Source organism: Phasianus colchicus, chromosome 25, assembly GCF_987193195.1.
Source record: "Phasianus colchicus chromosome 25, bPhaCol1.hap1.1, whole genome shotgun sequence".
Classification (NCBI taxonomy): Eukaryota; Metazoa; Chordata; class Aves; order Galliformes; family Phasianidae; genus Phasianus; species Phasianus colchicus.
This window is the reverse complement of record NC_143460.1, coordinates 2,283,937-2,307,611: the sequence shown is the minus strand read 5'-3', so window position 1 is coordinate 2,307,611 and position 23,675 is coordinate 2,283,937. Positions and strand designations below refer to the sequence as shown.

General features: G+C 48.8%; 2 protein-coding genes across 7 annotated transcripts in view; both read right to left on the bottom strand.

Moving 5' to 3' along the window:
* The window catches only part of DENND2C (DENN domain containing 2C), a 19,680-nt gene extending 6,269 nt beyond the window's left edge, over positions 1 to 13,411 (bottom strand). The window contains exons 1-10 of one of the 6 annotated variants that reach the window (XM_090124757.1): positions 11,627 to 13,112; positions 8,433 to 8,528; positions 7,579 to 8,327; positions 6,443 to 6,591; positions 5,748 to 5,860; positions 5,204 to 5,371; positions 2,414 to 2,510; positions 1,655 to 1,699; positions 944 to 1,131; positions 93 to 202 (exon numbers count right to left, since the gene is read on the bottom strand). In XM_090124757.1, coding sequence (XP_089980883.1) covers positions 93 to 202; positions 944 to 1,131; positions 1,655 to 1,699; positions 2,414 to 2,510; positions 5,204 to 5,371; positions 5,748 to 5,860; positions 6,443 to 6,591; positions 7,579 to 8,327; positions 8,433 to 8,528; positions 11,627 to 11,650 — 1,739 coding nt within the window. In that variant the 5' untranslated portion in view covers positions 11,651 to 13,112. Of the gene's footprint in view, positions 1 to 92; positions 203 to 943; positions 1,132 to 1,654; positions 1,700 to 2,413; positions 2,511 to 5,203; positions 5,372 to 5,747; positions 5,861 to 6,442; positions 6,592 to 7,578; positions 8,529 to 9,399; positions 11,581 to 11,626; positions 13,113 to 13,136; positions 13,182 to 13,274 lie in introns of those variants that run through there. The other 5 variants (XM_090124758.1, XM_031605721.2, XM_090124756.1 and 2 more) reach the window with 5 other exon arrangements.
* AMPD1 (adenosine monophosphate deaminase 1) lies at positions 13,283 to 23,675 on the bottom strand. Its single transcript, XM_090124761.1, has 15 exons — positions 23,519 to 23,675; positions 19,925 to 20,099; positions 19,253 to 19,412; positions 18,046 to 18,208; positions 17,603 to 17,822; positions 16,973 to 17,102; positions 16,493 to 16,687; positions 16,201 to 16,332; positions 15,950 to 16,113; positions 15,700 to 15,826; positions 15,081 to 15,244; positions 14,622 to 14,742; positions 13,975 to 14,148; positions 13,731 to 13,841; positions 13,283 to 13,582 (listed from the first exon to the last, which is right to left on the bottom strand). Exons 1-15 carry the CDS (start codon positions 23,538 to 23,540, stop codon positions 13,427 to 13,429), a joined length of 2,214 nt encoding a protein of 737 aa, XP_089980887.1. The 5' UTR covers positions 23,541 to 23,675; the 3' UTR covers positions 13,283 to 13,426.

Sequence of the window (23,675 nt, the reverse complement as noted above, 5' to 3'; positions counted from 1 at the left end):
GCTATGGCTGCAGTTCCTCAGATCCAGGAAACTTCTACATATCTAAGACTTCAGACCCACCTCAGACCCATCTGTACACAGCAAGTCTTTACCTTTTAAGGTCTGACGCAGGAAACCAGTCTTTGGGATCTGGAAAGCAGAATTTGGGAATGACCTTTAGCCTCTCTTCAGTATCCTTTGACTGTCTGAAGCGATGTTCAGGCTGGAGAGGTAACATACATTTAAAGTAACTGAAGTGTGGTGCACAGCTGCAGCATTTAAAAGAAAAGGGGACAGTATCTTCTTGATTATTCCAGGTGCTGAAACACCTGATAGTTAATCTACAAGTATGGGAGAAAGCATTCTCATTAATAAAGTTTCCCATTTCCCTCTTGCAACTTAGCTGCTGATTGGACCTTCTTAAAATTGCCCAGCTGACTGTGGTATGAACTGAGTAAGATTCAGAGCCATGGCTAAATGAAGCACCCAAACAACTGCTGTGCCATTAGGCAGCTTGCCTCACTTCTACTCTTAGGAGATCTGAAGACAGGAAAATTCTCAATTCTTAAAGTGCCCAGAAAGGGCAAAAGGACGGTTTTCAAATAATAGAGATTTCATTTAAGTATAAAACATCCCTGAGAAGAGCAAAGTTTATTCCATACAGCTGATATTTTAAGGACTGTACTTTCAGTCAGCACATATATTCAATTCTACCCATTAATTAAGACTTTGCATTCTTTCTGGCTACAGTTCCTGATTAATTTTGTGAATCCAAAATACGTACTTGTCAAAAACAATTAAGTTATTTGCAAAGAAATCCCTTATGCTGCTGGACAATAACCTCTGTTAACGAGGTTAGGATAATACTCATAATAATCACTGGATTACTTCTGACAGCACGGACAGAATTCTTAGAAATAAACAGCTGCTGCGTTTTGTGTCAGTGTTTCCATGCAGGTCTTACCTTGCTGGGAAACTGCTGTATGATTTGTGGTGTGTATTTTATCTCAGATGCCCTCTTCTGTAGTGACACCACCACAAACAGCTCAAACAGCTGCTGCTCCTGGAGCTCTATTAAATCTCTCTCCAATGTTTGGTAGTGTGGGTTCCTCCTGGAGGCTGACTGCACCAGTAGGAGGCCCCTGTGTCGACCTGAAGAAAGGAACAAATCCAAAACCAGCCTGTGACTTTCACTGCTAGATACCTATCAAGTCACAGAATGGGAACTGTCATCACCTTCATTAAGGGGAGAAAGGGTTGGTGCATCTGACTAATGTCATAGAACTTCTGCATGCTATGGGCCTTGGACTCCTGGGTCCATTTGTCAAGTTCAGAGCAGTTCCAGATAAAGGAGCAAAACTGCCTTCCAGCAACTCAGCAATCTATTGTGCTTGATAACTAGCATTCTCCTGCCACGTCCTCCATACATCCCAAAGCAACACTGCTAGTCGCTAGCAGATTGTTGTCTTTAAATCTGAAAGACTCAGGAGAAGTGGGTGAAACAGAAGTTGATTTGTCACTGCGACAGCTCCCAGCTCCTTGGCCACCCCAACTCTGAGATGTGCCCTTTCTCTGTCTTGGCATTAGCCACAACTTGTCAGCATGGTCATCCCACTAGAATCTTGGCCAAATGCGTTGTGCTGTGGGATGGGACCAGCCCCTGTGATTCACTCACTTTTTGGCTGGTTTTCCGTATCACTTTCATTTCCACTGGTTTCACCTGAAACACACACAGTTTTCACTTATTAGCCATGCAGAAGGAAGATGGGCAACACCCTAACCTGGGAAAGAGAGAGAACTTTAGACTCATCAGATCAATCCTGCTCATCTATCCTGCTCAAGGCACCAGCAAAGAACAACCACTACTGGCAAATGTGCTACAACAGTAAATTCCAGGAAGTAGAGCTGATTAAGATCCCTGTTTCCAGGATGCAGATCAGAGGCAAAGAGCAACCAAGTGGTTATTTGAAGCTGCTGTAAAAGTTAACAGAATATACTCTAAATTGCTGGACAGAATATACTATAAATAAAGATCATACCACTACTTGTAGTTTTTGAGCACACAAGACTATCGTTGTAGAGGCACAGAAAAGTGGAGCAGTCAGAGAGAGTTCTAGTGCCAAGTGGTTTTACATCGAATTTTTGGTTTTGTTCTGTTTCTTTGAAAAAGCACTTTGAACCATCACTCCAGCTCTTCAGGTTCAGACTACAGGGGAATCTTTCTCCTGTACCAGTGTTAAATGTAAGTCAAGTGATCCCAGTCCTACTGGTGCTGAAAGTCCAACAGTTCCAGTTGCAAGACATGGGGCTCAGCCCATGTTAGGTCAGCCCAGAATGAGCTGCAGGAAGTCTGCTAAGAGTACGCCAGCACATACAGAAATCGTGCCACTCAACAATTCTGTATGGAAGAGAATAGTGCTGGAGAGCTCTGTACCTTTTGTTGGAGGCACTTCCTTCCCAGCAGGACTGAGCAACTTCACCCTCTTCTTCCCACGCTTAGAAACAAAGATCTCCTGTATTTTTAGCACCATCTGAAATCCAAAGCAGAACCAGAGATTAGTAAGGGGGTCCAGAAAAGGGTCCAGCAGGACTAGAGCCCAACATCTGTCATCTAGGACCACAACACTTGGGAAAAGTTGCCAAATCCTTGCCAGGGACCCTGGCTCAGAGACTGCTTGCTAGAACACTTTTAGCAGTTAATTGTAATGAATGGGCATAGTTTCTGCTGCAAGAGAGAGCTTAGCATTAGCATTAAACCATGTATACATTCTGGAAGCTGTATTTTTCTTACAAAATAGACAGCAGAAGTGTCAAACTGGCTGGCATCAGATCTCAGTCTTCTATTGCAAAGGCCCTTGCAAGAATATCTTATAAACCCTCCACCAAAGGACTCTGAACTCCACAAGCTCTTAAGTATCCAGATTCTTTCCAAGCCCAATGAACAGAAGAACTCCCCCAGTGTAGTTCACTTTTTATGCTTGGTTTTGGTGGTTTCTGTTGTTGTTAACTGTCAGATAGCTAAAGTAAGTTCTCCAAAACACAGGTTGAGCACAGAGCAGGGCTGCACTAAGTCCTTGTCCCAGGGCAAACTGCCAAAATTAACGGATTAAATACTTTCATTTTGCACAGGTAATAAAAGACAGTGGAACTGAATAATGGGTCTATGCTGCAGGCAAACCACAGACTTAGTCTTGCTGGAAGAAAAACTTTGGAAAACAACACAGTTCAAAGCAGACCACAGACACAGAAGTGTCAGCATTTGCCACTCCATGTCAGCACTGCTAACCTTCACTTCACTGGTCACAAAGGCCTTAAAACCAAAATCATAAAGCTTTCTGTTACTCCTGTCATAGACCTCTCTGGACTCTTACCCTCATCTGCCAGGTATACAATGCTGCAGGCAGCTCCTTGATTCTGCATGTCAGAGACTGCTATCATTCACTGTGAAGGATTTACTTTAAATGCAAACAGCAGATCAAGTTCATTCTTGTCTCCAGTTAAGAATTCATTAAATGCTCCTACTGGATGTAGCAGGGTGTGCCCAGCCATTTGTCACCACAAAAACTGCATAAAAAGGAAGATACTCAGAAAGAGAACCTGTTTTTCAGCTCAAGCCTTTATCCTCAGTTCAGCAAACTATAATTAGCTCTTCTCCTTTTCAAATGTCCTCACACATGTCATCTCCTGGCGTTCTGCTTTAGACTAACATGTCTTAAAAATGATGCTGAAAGGAAGAAAACAGACCTCAGGAGATGGTGCTTCCTTTGCAAAATCTGCCTTCTTTTCCCTCTACCATCCAGCATTATTGAGAAGTTTTCAATTTCTGTTCTCGTTTTTGTACAGTTGAGTCACCAGTGGAAGATACTGGGTGTGTTTAAGGCTTCTTCTGTGTTTCTTGAGCAATAACATTTTTTCCTCTTAGCCTAAAATCCTTTTCTCAATCTCTTGAGTAATCTTGGCTCAATTCCCTAGGAGCAGTGTGCTTCCTGCACGAAAATTATTACCAGATTTTTGGAGTAGGTTTGCTTTAGGGAACATTACACTTTCCTCCTCCAAAAGAAAGATATCCTCCATCACAGCATTTTTACAATCTTTCCAGTAACAACAATTTTCCAAGCCTGCAGTTTGTTTAAAACAAAAACAAAAAACAAAAACAAAGCACGTTCAAATGTTCCTTATTATTCCAAAACACTTAATGTGTGCAAAGCATTTTGCAGCTGTCCAATTATACCTCACAGTCCTCTGCAAATTGTTCAAATGGAGCACATGTTCTAAAAAAATAATGATCTGCAGAAGTTAATGATTTTATCATGGCAAAAGCAAGTTGTTGTCACTACTACAACTGGAATTGGAGTCCTGCACACCATGTGCCACACATACAGCACACAGTGGTAGCTGCAGCTGTCCTTCTATAGCACATGCTTCAAAGTGCTAACTAATACCAGTATTTAGATAGTTTCCAAGCACGTCAGATGAGAATCAGAATGAACCCTCTAGCGCAAAACTGAATTGCAGGCCTCTCTCACTGCTCAGAAGCATATCAGTATTTTGCACACAGGCAGAAAGGAACAATCAGAAGCAGCAAAGGAACTGTAGGAAGGCTTTGTGAAATGGGCTTATCCCAACGAGGTGCTGTTCACCTTTAGAATATGGAAACAGCTGCAAGAGCGCGTTCCCAAAGTCAAGAACTACAAGGCAGAATGTCAAGTAAGCAAGTGCCCAGCCTTCTGACAGCCCCATGCTGTCAGCCACCTAACAGCTGTCCCTGCAGTGAGAACACAGGGCTCAGCCTAAGAAGTTCCCAGGAGAAACGTATGCACAAACAGAACAGTACAGCACTGACCCTTTAGCTTACAAAGAGCTTCCCTGCCTTCCTGCATTGCATTCAGCATAAAACATCATCATACTTCGTGGAACAAGGCCTTGCTGACAAAGCACTAGGAACAGCTGGTATCCACAGATAGAACTGCTATCCATTTGACCTATTACCCCATTTGTAGATTATTCATCAACAAAACTACTACTGGCCCACCCAGAACTGGCTCTCTGTTCTTCAGCTTCCCAATACTTGCCCTGCTCCTCAGAGGGAAATGGTTCAGGAGAATCATTTGTCCACGCACAGAACATTTACCTGCCAGACACACGAAGCACTCAGAGGTGCTGGACAAAGAAGCAAGGATTGGAAATACTATGAAAGAAGAAATGTTTCATGCTTAAATCTCACCCAGGGCAAGTTCTTTCTCCTGTTAGTAGCCTCTACTGCTCGGAACAGCTTCCAGTCGGTCAGTGTGACAGGCAAGGTCGTGTCCTTCACAATTTTCCCTTGCAAACTTGTCAGGGAAGGCTTTAGCTCAAAAGTTTTGCGACTGAGGAAGGAAGGTTTTGGAGGAAGCTAGAAAATAGAATCAGAAGGGATGGCTAAGCATGGGATACAGCTTTGGTCCAAGTTCAGAGGTAAAAAAGTCAGATTATGATTGATAAATTTCCTGCAACTTCCTGCTCTCCAAAGCTTTCTCTCCCACCCCCATCCTGCACATTCAAGTATCTCATCTAAGCACTCCTGATTCTATTCTTTTGTTCCTTAGTAGTTTTATGAACTGTCACTGCCATGGCTGTTTATTATCATTTATATACATAACAAGCAATAAAAATAAAAGGAAAAACAGTGACATAGCGCTGACAAACTAGGGTAGAGGAGGAACACAAAACAGGGCCCTTGTAAAGACGACTCTTCATAAACACATGATGGTTTAATCCCCTCACCCTACCTTTGGAGCTCTACTAGGGCTTTGGGAAGATGGTAATTTCCAAACAGATGGGACCTTCCATAGGGGTAAAGGCAGCACTCTGATATCTTCATAGGGGTTCTCTTTTGCAGGACCTGGAAGAAGCATTGAATGGGGGATTTACAGAAGAAGCTAAAGTTCTGAATTCTTGCAAGGGAAAAAAGCAAGGAAAGTCTGTGGTCTTTGCGGTTGTCTGCGAAGGTTGAATGGAGTCTGAAGAGACACCTTTTTAAGCATGGATTAGGCTTCTACCACCTATAGGTCCACCTAATTCATTACCATAAAATTGGCAAGCAACACGGACTCAGAAAAGTAGAACATTTCTACCCACTGTGGAGAAAGTAGCTCAACTGCAAAGCAGTTAGTTTTGTCAGTACCCACACAATCTCACTGTGGTACTCAAGCAGGGGATGTGAAGAGCTAATAAAGAAATCAGTTTAGCACAAGTCAATTCTAGCAGCCTCCCATGACATCTGAAACCAGATGCAGACAGTTATCCTGCACAGTTATTCATAAACAGATAATTATTAACACCAATGAGGAACTCAGATGGGGAAGATCATAAAAGTCACAGAGCTGGATGGGTCCTCAGTGCCCTCATCTTCATTTCTCCCTCCCCAGCAGTTTAGCTACCCCTAAACAACGTGAGTGAATCCCCAAGAAGCACAGGCACATACAGATAATGTCCTCATAGATGTTGTCTTCTGACTGTGTGTAGATGAGCCTGGGTCCTGCAGTGCCATCTGTTTCTTCTTGAAGTTTATGGGCCCTGGTGGCAGACACCCACTTGCGGAAGCCCTGAATGTCCTCAAACTCAAAGGATTTCCTAGAGGAAAACCAGCATAACATCATCTAAAGACAACATCATGTACAAAGACCACTGAGTTGTAGTATCCAGTTCACACAGACTCTGATCCCCCTTGGGGCTATCACGTACATGGATGCTCCACTTTGGACTCTGATTGCCAATCAAGTCCTGCTCACTTACCCTGGAAGGTTTTTAAATTTAAAAAATGGAGTTTGAGGCTCCATGGCTAAGCACACCACAAGCAGGTAAGGTAAACCCCATCCCATCCTGTCACAGCTTTTGCAGACTTAGTACTTGCAGCAGTACTCTGAATTAAGTACTTTTCTACAGGACCTCTCCTCTACTGTTCTTGCTAAAGGAACCTTTGGGAGTTGGCGTTTTCATATATTTGGCCTCCAACCCAAAATAATGACATAGAGGTCACAAAGGAGATGACTGGGATTTAACCCATCATCACAAAACTTACGGGGTTTGCTGCACACCTTGCCACTGTGAAAAAAGGATTTAGGAGTCCTGGTCACATCTCCATTCGTAGTGCTTACACTCATTTCTAGCACAGCTGCCCTAAACAGCTGCTAGAGGGGCACCCACAACTGACAGCCTCCAACTTGAAGACAATAAATAACAATTCTCCAGCAGAACAATCTTTCACTCAGAGGAAAATCTGAACATTTAGCAGCAATACTGCCACAAAAGAAGGCCACTCTGTAATCTACAAGTTGCAACTGAGAACAAGCTCTCCCTGGGGTCAGCATATTGTCACTCATGTTTCAAAGTGTGGGATTGATAAATGTTGGGACTTTGAGCATTTAAAAGATTATCAGCAGCAAAAGCAATGTGTACAGAATGTTAGAAAGGTGGTACTTTCATCCAGAAATATTGTCTCCTCATCAACAGTACTGATCATCATCTCCACAAGGATATCATGGCAAGCAAGCTGTTTAAACCCATGCAGAATCTGATTTAATGGAACGAGTTTCATAGATGACAGATGAATCAACATACCTCTGGACTCTTCCTCGGATCTTCCTGCTGACCGTTCTCTTCTCAAGATTGTTAGAAAACGAAACCAGATCTCCTCCGTGTTTCTTTTCCAGGGGAGATTCCTTGGTAGCACTGGCATCACTGCAGCTGCTGGCACAGTTTTCTGCAAGGTAGCGGAAAGTCCTACGGGGTTTGGGTGGTGGGACTGCAGCCAACTTCTCCTCTTGCTCCACAGCCTCCAAGTAAGAGTTTTTCACATTCCTCTCTGCGCCGCAGAACAATTCCACTCCTTTGGCTTTCCATTCTCTTTCTGTGAAGCCACAGTTCCCCCACTTCTTCTGAAGGTCCACAGGAACTGGCAGGGCTGTGCTAGGATCTACTTTCCTCCACAGCCCTTGCAAAGTGTAGAAGTTGCCTGGAGGCAGTGCCTCCCCCGGGTCTGGGAAACCTGCCTGCCATTTTCCATTCTCCTTGGCTTGGGAAGCATGGCTGCACGCACAGGACTTGAGGTCACCACAGTCAGCAGTTTGCAAGCAACTCCTTGTATTTTCCCTGAAGTCCAAACCCAAGTTCTTTGGATCTTTAGACCCAGCCTTTCTGCCCTTCTCTATATCTTCAAGCTTCACTTTGGACAGAACATCGCAGCCTGGATCATATTTTACTCCAAAATCATTCAGCTGCTGTTTCTCCTTGCTGGAGCAGCCTTGTGTTCTCCCTTCCCACTGGGAGATCTTCTGTTTGATGTTGCGGCAGTGGCTCCGAGAGAGGGTCTGCACAGCAGAGCGGGAGAAGCTACTGTCACCTGTCTCTGTTGGGTGCATGGCAAGTGCCAAGGTGCTTACAAACACCCCATCTCCAGTTGTGCCCAGTTTCACCTGTGTCTCGCATGCATCAAGTTGGCATGAGTCTCCAAAGCATCCAGGGGCATCCAAGAGCCGCTGGGTCCTGCAAGAACTGCCTCCTTGTGCAACCTGAGGACAGAAAAAGAGAAAAACATCAGCTGCACTCCAACCATACACAACACCAGGAGTTCCCAGCTGTACCTTGGCAACTGCTGAAGAACATTCCTCCCCAAACCACACATTCAAGACTGCCTTTCTCAGCGCACTCTCCACAAAACTTGTTGCTGCTGAATATACCTGGGAAGGCTAACAAAAGGAACTAGAGGTCTCACTGGGTTAAAAACCAGATAAAACACTGCAACAAGAATAAAATGCTGCCAGGGATCCCCAAGGCCCAAACTCAAGGAAATTATTTGGTGGCACAGGAACACAGCACCACGTCCTGTCTGCAGCAGAACTCCCAGCCAGCTCCTCTGCAGTGTACTTGTACTGATGCAGGCCAGACAGGAGTGTTCTGTTTCTCTGATGCTCTGCACTGCTCAAAGCACCTCAGGCAGCCCATAGTCAACCGCTGCAGCAGCACATCTCCACTGGAGCTCTCTATATTGCAAGATACAAGACACCATGCCAGCTCTATTGACAGAGAACCACATCTACCTCTCCAGAGTCAGCAACAGCAGCATGGCTGCTGCTTCACACAGGCAGATTTGCATGGCTGTGTTGACTGGAGAAGAGCTCAACAGCACAAGTGAAAACTTGTTTGATGTTCTGCGTGTCAACACCTGATCTAACTTTGCCAGCAGGGAAACTGGAGGGCAGTGGCTGGCAGTCAGGGGAATTTTTAGGAAGACAAACAATAGGAGTCAAAAAGCAGAGAAAACTGGTGAATTGGGAAAAAGAGACCTGTTTAGATCAGCAGAGAAGGAACACCAAAGAAATGACATGATTTCTCCAGCAGATAGTACTGCAGCAAGAAAACCAAGTGAAACCGCCACCTTACCACCAGGGAGAAGTGGGTTTGCTGCAGAGATCCAGCCAACAAATCTGTCACACACAGCTCCAAGCCTCAGCATGCTGCTGGCCTTCCACACTTTGCACCAAAGCAGTGTTGCTTGCTGTGGCAAAAAAAGTCACTGCTGCCTGTCTTCAGAGAGAACAATATAGGTTCCTGAAGACAAGTATTTTTTATCATATCGTCCCAGACAGTTGCGAATAATCCTCCCAATTATCACTGAGAGAGTTTTAAACTAGAAGAGGGGAGGTTTAGGTTAGATGTGAGGAGGAAATTCTTAACTCAGAGGGTGGTGAGACCCTGCCACAGTCTGGCCAGAGAAGCTGTAGGTGCCCTGTACCTGGAGGAGCTCAAGGCCAGGCTGGATGAGGCCCTGGGCAGCACAAGCTGGTGGAAGGGAACCAGCCCGCAATGAAGTGGGGCTTGGGGGCTCTGGGATCCCTTCCAACTCAACCATTCTGTGGTTCTATGATTAATGAATGGGCTAAATTTAGACTATACGAGTGAGCAACTGAGTTGAAGATACATGCTGCACCATCAGCTCTCCGTCCCCTATCAGCACTGCCGTATCCTCAGTGCGCTCATACCGGCACCCCTCCTGACCACCACCCTGCCCTGTTTCCAAAGCAGTGCAGGCAAGCTGCTCCTGTGCACACAGCCCTGCCAACTGCAAACAGCACAGCACAGCACACACTCCCTCCCCACCAGCAGCAAGGAGCAGGCAGGGGACAAGCAAACTAATGGGGGCTGTCGATCCCATCACACGGGAGCAGGAAAAGAACAGAACAAATCTAAGAATTACACACAACTGTTAATAAAACGGAAACCACACCTACAGTCCCATCATTCCCGATTCCTTTGGCCGGGGTACTGCTGTGCTACCACACCCCACGGTGAGACCCTAGGCCAGGCTGCTCCTCTGCTGCTCACAGGCAGCCCCAGGCCTTTGCCCTCTCCTATAAATAGGGCATTGTTTCTAAAACATCCTGAGCCAGAGGAGATCCATCCTTCCTCAATCCCTGTCTGCACAGCTCTGATTAGCAGACAGCAAAGCAACTTTCCTCTTCCCTGTGTCATCGGAACTATGAGAAAAACAGTGCTCTGGGCTGCTCCCGAGGACCTAAAGCACAGGCTAGCCAGCATGCATGGGCTTCAATGAGAAAAGCCAAACTAGAAGAGATGGGAACAGAGCCACGTTGTTCTGAGTGCAGCAGCAAAGGTCTACCCAAGGTACGTCTCTGATCTTTGCATTATCACATACAGGTAGAAACACATGACTCCTGGCTCATCTTAAATGAAGGCAATAGAACACAAATTCAAATCACCTCACGCTCTCCTGCTAAGTGCTGCTCCTCCAGCCACAGTGCTGAACTGCCTTCCCAAATAACCCATCCTCCAAGGAGAAGAATGCAGCTCTTCACCTGCACAGGCTTGCCAGGCAGCTGGCTGCTATCAGCATACAGGCATTCAATCTAAATTCATTACATGAGCCAAGGCCAGAAGTAAAAGCTGATATTAAGCGAAGGAAGAGGAGTCTGGAGTGGTCTGACCCATGCCTGACAGCCCCAGACACAGCCTGAGACAGGCCACCACGTAGCTCAGAGAGACACACAACAGGCAGAGCTCACCTGAGTCAGGCAGCAGCACTCGGACATCAGGGACCACCCCACCATTCTTTTCACACATTAACCTGACTTTGACTGCTTCTGTCTCCATGCCTCCTTCCAAACACCTTCAGCAGCACCAATACGCTTTCCAGTACTTCCACAAAAGCCAAATCTATCATCCCTACAGCATTAGTACTTACAGCTGCACAATGGAGCCAAAAATACTGAATTAATTCACTGAAAGTAACAGCCACAAGCAAAGTATGGCAGAAACAGCACACATCTCTCCCCACAAGAGAGACAGCATAGAACTAAGAGGGACAAAACAGGTTTATCCAAAACAGACAAACGAGGCACATTCACAACACGACAGGCAGCCCTTAGTCCCCTTCGAATTATGAAAGGCAGAGAGCATTCTAAGCATTTTCTATACAGTTTCAAGGCAGCTCAGTTTCCTGAAAACACAAACCGAAGGAAAGAACTGTTCAAGAATGAAGCACCCTTCAGAGCTGAGATCAAGCCCACCTGCTGTGGGTCCCTACAACACCCCTCAACAAATCATGCTGGCAGCTAAACAGCTGGACAAAGACACCAGCACAGCACCTTACCTTATCCTGCTGTACAACAGGCATGAGAACAAGCAAATCAATGATCTGGCAAGCCCATGCAGTTCTGAAGCAATCTTTTGCTCCTTTTACGAGCCACGTGGTTCTAAGACACCTAAGAAATGACAGAACTCCTTGCCATTAAGCCTCCTGTGTCGGTAGCCCAATACAAGGCAGTTTCTGGTCTTGGGAAGGCTAGGGAAGCTGTCCTGGAAGGATGAGGGGACAGCCAGTGCAGCAGGAAGGACTTCCAGAGCTTTCAGCTACTCTCATTCTGTTCAGCTCCACAACAGACCTGAACCTTTTCTGAACAAAAATGTGTCATTCAGATGGCTGAAAGACATGGGCAGTACCAAGCAAGCAGATTTTATATCAAAACAAGTAATGCTTCAGGAATGTGGTGTGCTTAGTCATTTCCATCCAAAGCAACTCTGATGATTAACTCATTCAAAGCTTCTGCTTCACGATGTGGAACGGAGTCCCATCTGACCCGATACCTGGCTATAAAACCGATGGCAAAAGTATATGGCAAAAGGTTAAGCCTGACTTCGTGGGTCCTGCAAGTTTTGTAGGGACAAGGAAGATTTGACTCTTTCCGAAGGGATGAAATTCTACTTCCTGAGCTCCTCAGACACGCTCTGCACTTGCCTTTCCCCTGAGCAAACCAGAACCCGCAGCCACAGACACGTTTTTTTGGGACAGCTTACCAGGAGTCTTTCAGGGTCTGTTTCGTTGCCCACCTCACCCCCCCCCCGGCAGTTTTTATTGTCTGCGTGCTCAGACAGCGGGCAATTCCCCGCGGGCCCGAGGGGACAGGACTGAAGTGTGATGGGGAGAAACACCGCGATCCTGGACAAACCGCTGTGTGAGGCCTTTCCCTCACCCCCACGACCCCGCACCCCCTCCGTCCCCGCAAGGACAGCGCACGGCATCGCTCGGCAGCTGCTCTCCTCCATACGCCGATGTCCGCGCCCGCCCTTCGGCCGCCGGGACGGGCAGCACCGAGCGGGCACGGCCGTAAGCGGGGCTCCTGCGGGCCGCCTCGCCGCGGCTGTCAGCGGTCCTGAGCGCAACGAAGGAGCACGAATACCTAACGCTCCTGAAGAACCGCTCCGCTAGCGAAGAGTTACGGAGACTTTATGAGGGGCAGAAGTAAAACGCGCCCGGCGACTCGTGGGGCAGCGCGGTGCTGCGGCGGACATCGCCTCCTCCCGGGGTTCGTTCGCTCGTCCCCACCCCCCGCAGCCAGCGCTGCGGACCCTCCAGGACCCGAAGGTCGCGGCTCGGGGCGCGCCGAGCTCCGCAGCACCGCGCACTGCGGCGGAGAGCAGCAGCACGACGTTCGCGGAGCTGGTTCTCTCCCGTGGCAGCGCCTCCCGTGTCGATCCGAGCCGGGCAGCCCGCGACCTCGCACGAAGCCCGACCCTCACCCCAGCTCCGCACGGGAGCCCCGTCCGCCGCCCAGCCGCCCCCACCCCCCCGCGGCGCTCCCTCCGCCGCTACCCGCTCTCACCCCCGCCCGGCCCCGCTCACGGGGCGCTCCCGGCGCACGCTCAGCTCCCGCCCTCCGTGCCGCACGGCCGGCCCTCCCCTCCTCTCTCCTCCCTCCCCGCTTCTCTCTTCCCCGCCCCTCCCCGCCCCGCAGGCGCACCGAGCTGCTCAGAGATGCGGTTTTACTGCCCACGGCCGCCGCTCAGCATCCCGAGCCCGCACCCCCGGGCACGGTTGAGTCCCGCTGCTGTCCGCGGTAGCCGAGCACGGCGGCAGGCTTAGCCGCGCCCAGGAGTCCGCCCGTACAGCTCGCTACTCGGCTTTCAGGCCCTCCGCGATGAGGTTGAGCTCGTAACACCACGTCTCGTAGCGATACGCCATGCGGATCTGAGCCACGTTGGTCTTCCGGACGTCGTTTCCATGGGGCCCCTCCTCCTGGTAGTTCTCACCCAGGAACTTGGCTTTCTCCTGCCACGTACAAGCACAAGGGTACGGGTTCTCACGGGCCCCTGCCGGCAGCGCCGGACGGATGCAGGAGCTGCGGTGCAGAGAGATGCCCACGGCCCTGCTGGAGCTGCTGGCCCGCTCTGCTACCCGGCCCTCCCCGGGCACCCACCTCGTGGGACAGGCCACACTGCAGCACGCTGTTCCTGGCAATCTCACACATGTCACAGGTGCTGAGTTTGAAGACCTGGGCGGCGATGGCATACTCCTCCATCAGGGGCTCCTGTAGCCAAAGGTTGCATTAGAAGCCGGGCAGCTTCTGCCTGCGTAGCCCACGTGGCTGCCCCATAAACGTGCTGTCCCCAGCACTCCCCACCCTCTGCTGGCTCCCGTGACAAACGAGGCCCACACAGCACCTTGGTGTAATGAAACTGCATGGGGTCATCTGTAGAAAGGGACACCATAAGGCCCTTCTGGTGGAAGTCAAGCAGCGGATTCTTCGCGTACTCCAGGAAGAGGCTGTTGTTGCTGAGGGGGGACATAGCGATGGGAATTTGGGCAAGGAAGTACAGATACTGCAGCACTGGGCTCTGCAATGGAGAGAAGAATTGTCAGATATAGGGATAAAGCTGCTGTGACCTCCACCTCTTCAAGCTCACAACTCAGATCAACCCAGTTCCACAGCCAGGAAGCCTGATGCACAGCACTCATAAGGGCCAAAGTTGTTAGGCAAGCTAAGAGTTCTCCAAGGCCCACCTGGAGCTTGAGAGACCAAGCGAGTTGAGGTCTGAAGTCATCCAGACTTCAACTCCAGTGAGACATATTTATGAAAACGATAGGTCTGTGATGTTAAACCCTTTGGAAGTATGAATATGTTTCCCAACTGCAGCCACAAACATGCCTGGGAAAACCCAGGGAATCACATATTATGTGCTAGAAGCCAGGCTGTCTGTGTAAGGCTAAGGCAGAGGCATGATGATCTATCAGCTACAGCAGAGGTCAGCTGTGAGCATGCTCTCCTTCTCTGCCACTTCACTGCTCCGTGGCAGACTACTCCACTCACCTTCTTGAGGTTGAGACCATGGGAGATGTTATCTGCTGTCATGAAGGCTGCAAGCAGGTGTGTGATGGCCCCAGCTTCCCCACAGTGTGGACGGAAGAGGAACGTGTTCATACCACGCTGCCTAAACACACAGAAGGAGGACTCAGAGCAGGTAAGCAGTAGGGTTATATGGCACATCTGCAAGATTCCCCTACTTCAGATCCAGTTCAGCCCCTACCAGTGTGTCCCCAAGAAGCCAGCTTGCCCTAACTTGTACTCTTTCCTCCCCTCCATATACAATAGATGCATCTCTGCACTCTTAAAGCTTTCACCCCGTTTGATCACACTTCCTATTGATGAATGTTGGGAAATCGGACTGGGTCAAGAAGGTCCAAACTACACCAGTTGCAGAGCAAGAAGAGCCCCTGCTGACTTCTGCCAGCCCATCAGCTGTGTCCTTTAGCAGATCTGGGACCTCACCTGCGCAGGTTGTTAAGCACCAGGATGTTGGCATACATGTAGTATACATAGTAGGTATAGGATGGGTTCTTTGCAGAAGTCCAGTGCTCTGGCTTTGGACTTTTAGTGGAGAACATGTGTCCGCTGTGCTTGGATTCATCATCCACGCTGTCAAAGCCAGTGATCTGTTTGGCAAAATAACAAAAGAAGCTGCATCTCAAAGCTCCTCACATCATCATGCCCAGGTAGGCTGCCTCACTTTGCCCCACTGCAGCTTACCATACCTTGGCTGTAGCCCACACACCTGCCCTACCCAGGAGCAGTCAGGAGCAAGATTGTAGACCTACCTCCCCATTAACCCCCTGGCTCTATCAATGGATTGAAAGAAAGCTTATACCAAACCACTTATCCAGGAATTAAGGAGACAGCATTTCTAACAGTCCCACAGCAGCCCAGCTCAGGGTGACTGGCTCCTCCCTTTCAGCACTTCTGGACTCACATCCTTTCCCAGAAAATGGCAGAATAGCCACAATCCCACTGATGATATTTTCTGTGCCAGAGCTGATGTTCTATTTCTCGTGCACAAACAGGAACATCCAGGGCTCACCAGACCCTGACAGCACCATGAAGTGACACTCACGTGACGTAGAAAGACACTCAGCTCTTTGTGGGCTTGAGGATTGACAGTTGCCTCAAACACAGGAACAAAGATATTTTCCAACATCTTCCCAAAGTGTGGGAGGAAATTCCGAGATCTGAACACATCACTGCAGACAGACACAAAGATTAATCACTATCAGAGGAGCGTGGCTCACTGTTCCCATAATTCCTTCTGGGCTAAGAATAAGGTACGGTGTACTATAAGGCACAGTGCTCTGCACAGCACATACTAAATCCTGGGTACTTGGATCATCCACTTCATATTGGGGGAGTAGACCCGGTGTCTGTTGAACCAGTTGGCCAGCTTGGGCCACTCCTCAGCTGATCGCCCATAGATTGAGAGGCGAGGCTCTGCATGCTGGTACTTGGCATCCTCCAGATCAGAGCCAACCTCCTAGGAACCGAGAAAACATACAGTACACAAGCATCCTCAATCCTAAGTGCAGCAGCCCCACGGCTTTCTCCTCCCCTGTATTCATACCTTGATGATGGTAGCAAAGTATTCACCATTGATGGTGTTTTCTGTCTTCAGGTAGAGGTCCCGCAGTTCACTGGCACCCACGGGGTTGTACTTAGCATTGAATTTGTCAAAGCGCTGAAACGTCTGACGCCCCTGGAGTAGAAATGACAAGGGGCAAATCCTGTAAACACATGCTGAGTGCAGGCATACCAGCTGGGCAGGGACTGATCCACAGAAGCCAGAATGGGAAAATCAGGAGCTGCCATGCCCCACCATGAATGCTAACATGCAGAGTGTGTGCCCTGCTACTTACAGCATGGACATCCAGGGAGTCCACTGTCAAGTCATATGGGTGCAGATTGAGCTTCTGAAAAAGTTGTTTCAGAGTGAGCTTTTCACCTTTGGCATCGTAAACAACGCGGTCAGCATCCACACGATACGACTTCTTGATGAAACGCAGAAGGTGCTTCTGGTTCATGCAGGCTGCAGCATGGATGTGTGTATCCACCTGAGAAGGCAAAGCAACAGCTCTCCAGCTTCAAGATGGGGCTGCTCGGGTAACACCATGTATCCCTTAGCTGAACCCAAGTTGTGTCCAGGCATACCAGCTGGGCAGGGACTGATCAGACAGAAGCCAGAATGGGAAAGTCAGGAGCTGCCATGCCCCACCATGAATGCTGACATGCACAGTGTGTGCCCTGCCCATTAGACCCTGACCCTCATATCCACCTTTCTCAGGGAGAAGCAGTTACCAAGAGAGCTCAGCTGCAGGGCTGTGAGCCTTGCCATTTACCTTACGGCAATTGTAGAAATCCCGATGAGGGTTGTTCTTCAGCTCTTTCATCTCCTCCATCTCATTTAGCATTTCGTGCACTTGGAACTTGTATGAGAGGAACTTCAGGCGTCGATGACTGTAGGTCTTACTGGAAAAAGAAAAGGGAAGAAGAATGTCTGGACACAGAGAGTCAAATGCATGGGGGTTGAGCTTTCACCCAAAGTGGAGGAGCTCACACTGCCTTGTCCTGCCTCCCCATGGTGCTGCTTCTGGCTGTGTCACAGGACGGCCTTGCCAGGTAGGAGGATACCCACAGGAGATGTCTTCAACCCCTCAACACTGACTTTGCTCAAGACCCCCAGCCGAGATGGCTGAGAAGGACCAAGGACACTTAAGTAGCCAGCAGGCTGTTGGTCTGGCAAGGTGGGATTCTGAGGCTATCCCTCAACCCTGCCCCTCCAAGCCCCCCTACCAAAAGGGTACAGAGCTGGCAGAATTTTCCCATTTGGGTTTCTGGCTGCTGTGAGCAGGTCCCTCCCTCCTTTCAGGATGAAGAAGGGGCAACCATGGCTCTGCCCTGGTCCTCCCTTTGCCTGCTGAGGCAGTACCAGTTTGATTGCCCTCAGCAGTGCTAGGCTGAGCACTTACACAGGCCCCTGTGCAATCAGGGCCAAGAGGAAATTCATGTCATCAACAAAATGCTTGAGGTCAGGGTAAGGCAGGTCCTTTGGCTCATTTCTTCCAGCTGCTGCCTTGTCACTATAGATGTAAACGATCCCATCCTTCATCTGGACATGGTATCCCAGGTCCTCGGGGAGATTCCCAGTTTCAAAGGGATCCTGTCCATCCTTCACTGGTGGGGTGAACACTGCACCAAAGGGAGAATACTATGGGGCTGTGGCTGTCTGCCAAAACCCCACAAGCCTGCCACACTCCTCCACTCCCAGCAGAGGACAGGCACAGCCCGAGCACCAACAGTGAAGAGTCCCAGGCAGGCAATCTCCCCATGGAGTGCTGTGTAACTCTTTTCTGACACCTTGCCATCGCAATTTGAAGCAAGGGACCAAAACTCTGCAGGTGCTTAAACGTACCTGGGCCAGCATCACTTGCCCTCCAGACTTCACCTTCAATAGCACGCAGGTACTGTGATGGGGTCCTGGGAAACCTCTGCAATGACTTCTGCATGTATTTCTCCCGGATGCACAAGGCACGGTACAGGCCTTTGCAGACAACTTCAAAATCTTCCACTGTCACCTGCAAGAGAGCTGCTGTTGATGTAACCACACAACTGGAACATAGTTTCTTGAGAGAGACTGTGGTGCATCAAGTCATAAATGCTGCAGGTGTGTTTACAGCAAGATACATATTTGATCATCCTCTCCCTTCCACTGTTCTGCCTGAGCAGGACAAAGAAGAGATGATGGGCAAAGTCCCAGACATGGCAAAGGGAGGCTCTTTATGCTACAACAAACAAAATTTAGCTGCCACCCCCTTACATTCCTCGCCTCATGCTGTAGCTGGAACCAAAATGGAACCTAGAGCTGGGCAGAAGACTGGATACTATTTCTGGAGCCCAGGCTGAAACTGAGCAACATACACCAACCCAGTGTGTCAAGAATTTGATTTACTGCACAGACAAGTGTTCTGGGCAGCACAGATTGGCCAGACTGGGGCAGCATGACAGAATATCTCGCATCAGTTGCAGCTAAGCACAGTCATGGCAGAAGGAATGTGCCTGCTGCATGCTGGTCGGAATTTCAGTTTCCCCTAATTGCTCCTCTGCTATAAAACCCCAGGTTGAGCAATCTGACATCAGATCTGCCAGCAGTATCTCACAGACTGCACAAATACAGCAGGAGGCTGTGGAAGAAAGGAGGAGAAAGAGGAATTTGTTCAGGATGTGCTAGCGGTGCTGTCCAACCCCTTCTAGATGACTGATTAGGGTTTGGACATCCAGAGGTCCCCTTGCAACCTCAATCATTGCGTGCACAGGTCTCGGGCAGACACAGCTGTGTGCAGCAGAATGAGCATTGCCTTCCCCTTCCATGTACAGAGAATCCCATGGGAAGTACACAGCACTCCCTGAGACTCCTGTTAAGGCATTCAGCTCAGGGTCCTGCAGGGGATACAGCAGGAACATCATCAGATGCTGGTAAGAGATATGTAGAGCTGGAAAGCACAAACTGCCCCATGCATCTTGCATGGACTTCTGTGACAGTGGGCACTCGTGAGGGACAAGGAAGGACTAGATGAGGAGGCAGTCAGCATAGGGAAGTGGAATGGCCATGAAATACCTACCCCTGAGGCATAATCCCCTGTGATCTGTACCCTCTGGAAGTCAGGCACCGATTGGTACTGGGGGGAGGTAGAGATGACCTCATCAATAGTGGACAATCCGGTCTTCTGAGCCAAAGGGACTGCCAGTGCAATTGTCTTCAGGCTGAGTATGCGTTTCCTCCTGCCAGGAAGGAAAGCCTCAGGCAAGCAGCCCAATTCCTTGGCTGCACACAGGGCAGGGGCATTTACCAGCCACCTTCCAGCTGTGTGCAACATCAGTAATCATTCTGCTGCTTTCTGAGCACCTTAAATGAACACTGCCAAGAGTAGAGGGTGCAGCACATGAAAGTAGCCGTGGACTTTCAGGCACTACCCCTGGAAATCTCCCCTTTCCTGAGGGGTCCCCAGGTCTCCCTCTCCAAGAGACCTGCAGCCAGTCTCTTTGCAGTGACAGTGCTGAAGCAACAGGACAAAAGGGTTTTTCTGTCCAGCAGTAAAAGAAACGCTTGAAAAGGAAACCCAGAAGCACCTGACAGATGCTGTGGGATTACCAAGGATGTAAGCGGGTTTAGGTGTGCTGAGCTGTTTTTCACAGGCCTTGATTTATGAATCTTTTGCTTCTCTTCCAGCTCTGGCTGGGCACGAGCTGACGCTGCCCTTCCCCTCCTCCCCCAGCACCCTGGTGTTGCTCACCGCTTTTCTGCTGCAGAGGAACTCTCCTGAAGCATCATGTGTGTTCTCATTTCATGGCGTGAAATGGGGCAGATCTCTTCCACATCGAAAGGAGAGATCTCTTGCCTGGTTGCCTCATCTTTTACCTCAGAGGCAAAGACCTTCTCTGCGAAGGAGCGCGTTGCCTCATCTATCTCTGCAAGGACAAAGAGAAGGCTGCAGGGCCAGGTGGGATCCTAATTCCCAGCCACCCTAACAGAAAGGTGCCTCCTGCAGCCAGCTCAGAGCTCAGCTCTCATGTCCTTAAAACACCTCCAGTCTGCCTGGAAGACTCTGAGTGCCCTCCTAACAGAGCTTGTCCCACACACTGCGTGCTGCAGGGGTATCTAAGCATCCCCAGCATAACAGAAAAGGTAAATACAATTTTCAGTGCAAGTAGCACAAAACAGCTCAGAAAGAAGCAAGCTCTTAGGAAGGGAACTTACGAGACAAAGAGGGAGACTGGCAGAGCCCTTACAGCTCTAGGAAGGCCAAGACCCATTTGCTCCACAAGGCATCCAGCCAAGATGAAGACAGGTGGACATGGAGACGGACAAAGCCAGCAGCCAAAACAGTTCCTGCCATCACATTGTAGCTGAATAGCTCCTAGCTAGGAAACCATCCTGTGGCCTAGATTCCTCTCAGCCCATCACAGCCAGCATGCTGCAGAAGTACCAAACAATATGGCTCTCCATGGGCAAAAGGTTGGCTGGAATTCTAGGGAGCAGGAGGAAGAGGGTCATTAAAAGCATTTATGCTGCTAGCAAAGCACCATAAAACAAGACTTCTTTGGAGGACATCTCAAAATGTATGTTTGCCTAGCAGCATATGAACTAATCGAGCAGGTTTCTCTGGCAGTTGGCAGCTCAGCATGAAGCACAGTGAATATCGATGCTGCAGGTCAGCGATGTGGGACCGCACCACTGAGCCTTCCAGGATGTTGTGGTCAGCAGATGAGGACCAAGGCAGGGAGGGCTGACATGCATGACAGAAGCCTGGTAGACCTACAATTGATTTTCAGCACTGAAGCTAGACAACTTCTCATGGGTTCTCATGGGGTTTTACAGGGAAAAAAAAATGAAAAACCAGCAGCAAATCCCTGAGCTTACAGTTCCAAGGTCCTGGCAGCAGGCTAGTTAGGAAACACCACACAGAGGCTTCCTTTCCTTGCTGTTATATGGTAAATCACAGGACAGATTCAAGCACCAGGTCCATTTCTCAGCAGTGCAATGTCACAGGAGCAGCATTTCAGTGGCACAAGTCGCCCGTTGTTATGAAGTTGCTGCATCACCACCAGGCCTCGACACACAATTCCTTGCACATTTCTTACTACTGCCTGGTGTCAGGGATCTGGGCACACCAGGTGTCTCAGCAATAAAGGGTCACTGCTGACACGTGAGGTCTCAGCAAATAAGGACAGGAAGGCAAAGGCAGGAATACCATTCTGTGGGTTTCAGGGTGAATGAAGGATGTGAAGCATTGAAGCTGTTCCCTCATGGATCAAATCCACTAGGAGCATGATTGATTTGGAAAGAGTTATTTTAGGTTAGAGACAAAACCAAATGCAGAATGTTCTCCCTCCTCCACAGAGGAAAATATTCCTCTAAACAGGAGCTTGAGGATGCTAGAACAACATTTAACCAAAAGTAGGTTCCAAGGACCAAAAGGACTGAAACCATTCTGTAAAGCAGTGATGGGCACAACTGGCACTGCTGAGAAATAGCATCTGCTCGAACTGCAAAACACTGCCATGATTGTGTAACTGCTGTGTGCTCCCAGCAATCATGTTCAGGCAGTAACACAGGAGAGCACGTAGGAAAACACCGCCATACTCACGTTTATCTTCTGCTGTTGGAGATGAAACAGAAACAGAATAAAAACAGATGTGGATCATAATCTAAACCTTTTTGCCTTATCGTCATGCCCGTGATTAAAAAGTGATTGTAAAGTACAAGCCTGGGCAGAGCATTGCACTTAAAAAAGAAAATCATAGAATCATAGAATGGCCTGGGTTGAAAAGGCCCACAATGATCATCCAGTTCAACCCCCTGCTGTGTGCAGGTCACCAACCAGCAGCCCAGGCTGCCCAGAGCCACATCCAGCCTGGCCTTGAATGCCTGCAGGGATGGGGCATCCACAGCCTCCTTGGGCAACCTGTTCCAGTGCCTCACCACCCTCTGGGTGAAAAAAGCCCTTCTAACATCAAAGATGTGAGGTCAGTATTCATCTATTCAGCATTCATATAGCTTCAGCAGTACGTGCATAAACAAAGCACATTACAGACACCAGAGGCTCTCACAGAGCTCAGGTTTACCTTGCAGGAAGCTCTAGATTTACCTACACCTATCCCAGAGGAAGAGAGTTTTCTGGAACCTACATCACCTCAATCAATACTAAAAGCACCTACAGGATACTTGGTTATCTAACAGGACCCAGCTGTCCTGAAAGGTCTCCCCCTACACCTGTGTTCAGGAGTAGGAATGAAGAAAAGCATAGAAATAAGTTAAGATGGCAAAACAGCATTCTCCAGCTTGCACAAAAAATAAAATAAAATAAAAATAAAATTCAGTGGCTTAGAGTGCTGAGGCTCCTTCACCATTGTTTGTCTGTCCATGACTCACCATCCTATATGAAGATCAGGATGGACAGCAATTCAATTATATTAAGTTTCTCTCCCAATCTCCTGCCACCTGTTGTCACATCTCCACTTATTTGCTACCAGAATCAGATAGCTGAGACATTACAGCTCCACAGATCTTCACTTCTGGGCTTTCAGGGCAGCACCATCGCTCTGAGGATGCTGCTTATACCCTTGCTGTGTGACCCAGAAAATTCACACTGGGGCTCTCTGGCTTTGCAGTCACCAGCTGCTCACTTTCCAAAATCCAGCCTACATTTGCAGTTCAGATGCTTCCAGTCCTGGCATTTGAACTCCACATATTGATTTGCAAACCAAGTATCCCAGAAATGCCTACTGTTTGACCTTCCGTTTCTTTAGTGGATAAAAAAATACACATCCGAAGGTCAAACTCCCATTGATGTCACAGGTCCAGGCTGTAACACCAGCTTCTCTTACTGGGACATATCTGTGGCAAAACAGGGCACTGCAATTCTAAACGTGCTCTTTTCAGTCCTATTAGGTGCTGAGATTCTCCAGGGTTTGGTAACAGCAGTTGCACCCTCCTGCACTTCCCTGCAAGGCTTGGCTGACCCTACTGTACCCAGCCTGTGCTTCCCACCCCCTGGGCACCGCAGCACCCAACATCTTCTAAGTAAGTGCACCCAGGTTGACTGGAGACTCCTGAAATCCCTTTGGTCCCTTCTGCAACGATTTTATATCAGGATACTGCAGGAAGGATAACAAGTTTTTCCCCCACTATGAGCAGAGCAAGATTTAAACAATACAACTTTTTACTTCACTATCCAAAAATGCCTCCAAGCAGGAAGAAAAATGCTCACGGACCCTCAAGCTGCATCCCTGGACTGCAGAGACAGCACAGCACCAAAACCTCAGAGCCTGTCAGCTAACAAACCTGCCCTGTGCCTCCCCGTCCTGCTGCTTGCCTTCAGACCTACCTGGAATTTTCACTTGTGACATCTTTGCAGTAAGTTTGCAGACCCCAGGTAACACCCAGCTGTAACACAGCACAAGTAGCTGACTGACTGCTCAGCAGCCTAACGCTTATTTTACTGCTTTCCCTTCCCTGTAATTAGACTCTCCCCTCTAAAAGGA

Excerpts from the sequence above, each read along its gene's own strand:
- AMPD1 (XM_090124761.1), bottom strand. The coding sequence starts at position 23,540 with ATGTCACAAGTGAAAATTCCAG. Across the intron at positions 15,245-15,699 it reads TGAGTGTCTTTCTACGTCAC|ATCACTGGCTTTGACAGCGT; the intron begins GTGAGTGTCACT and ends TTTGCCAAACAG. Across the intron at positions 14,743-15,080 it reads GTGCTTAACAACCTGCGCAG|GCAGCGTGGTATGAACACGT; the intron begins GTGAGGTCCCAG and ends CTGTGTGTTTAG.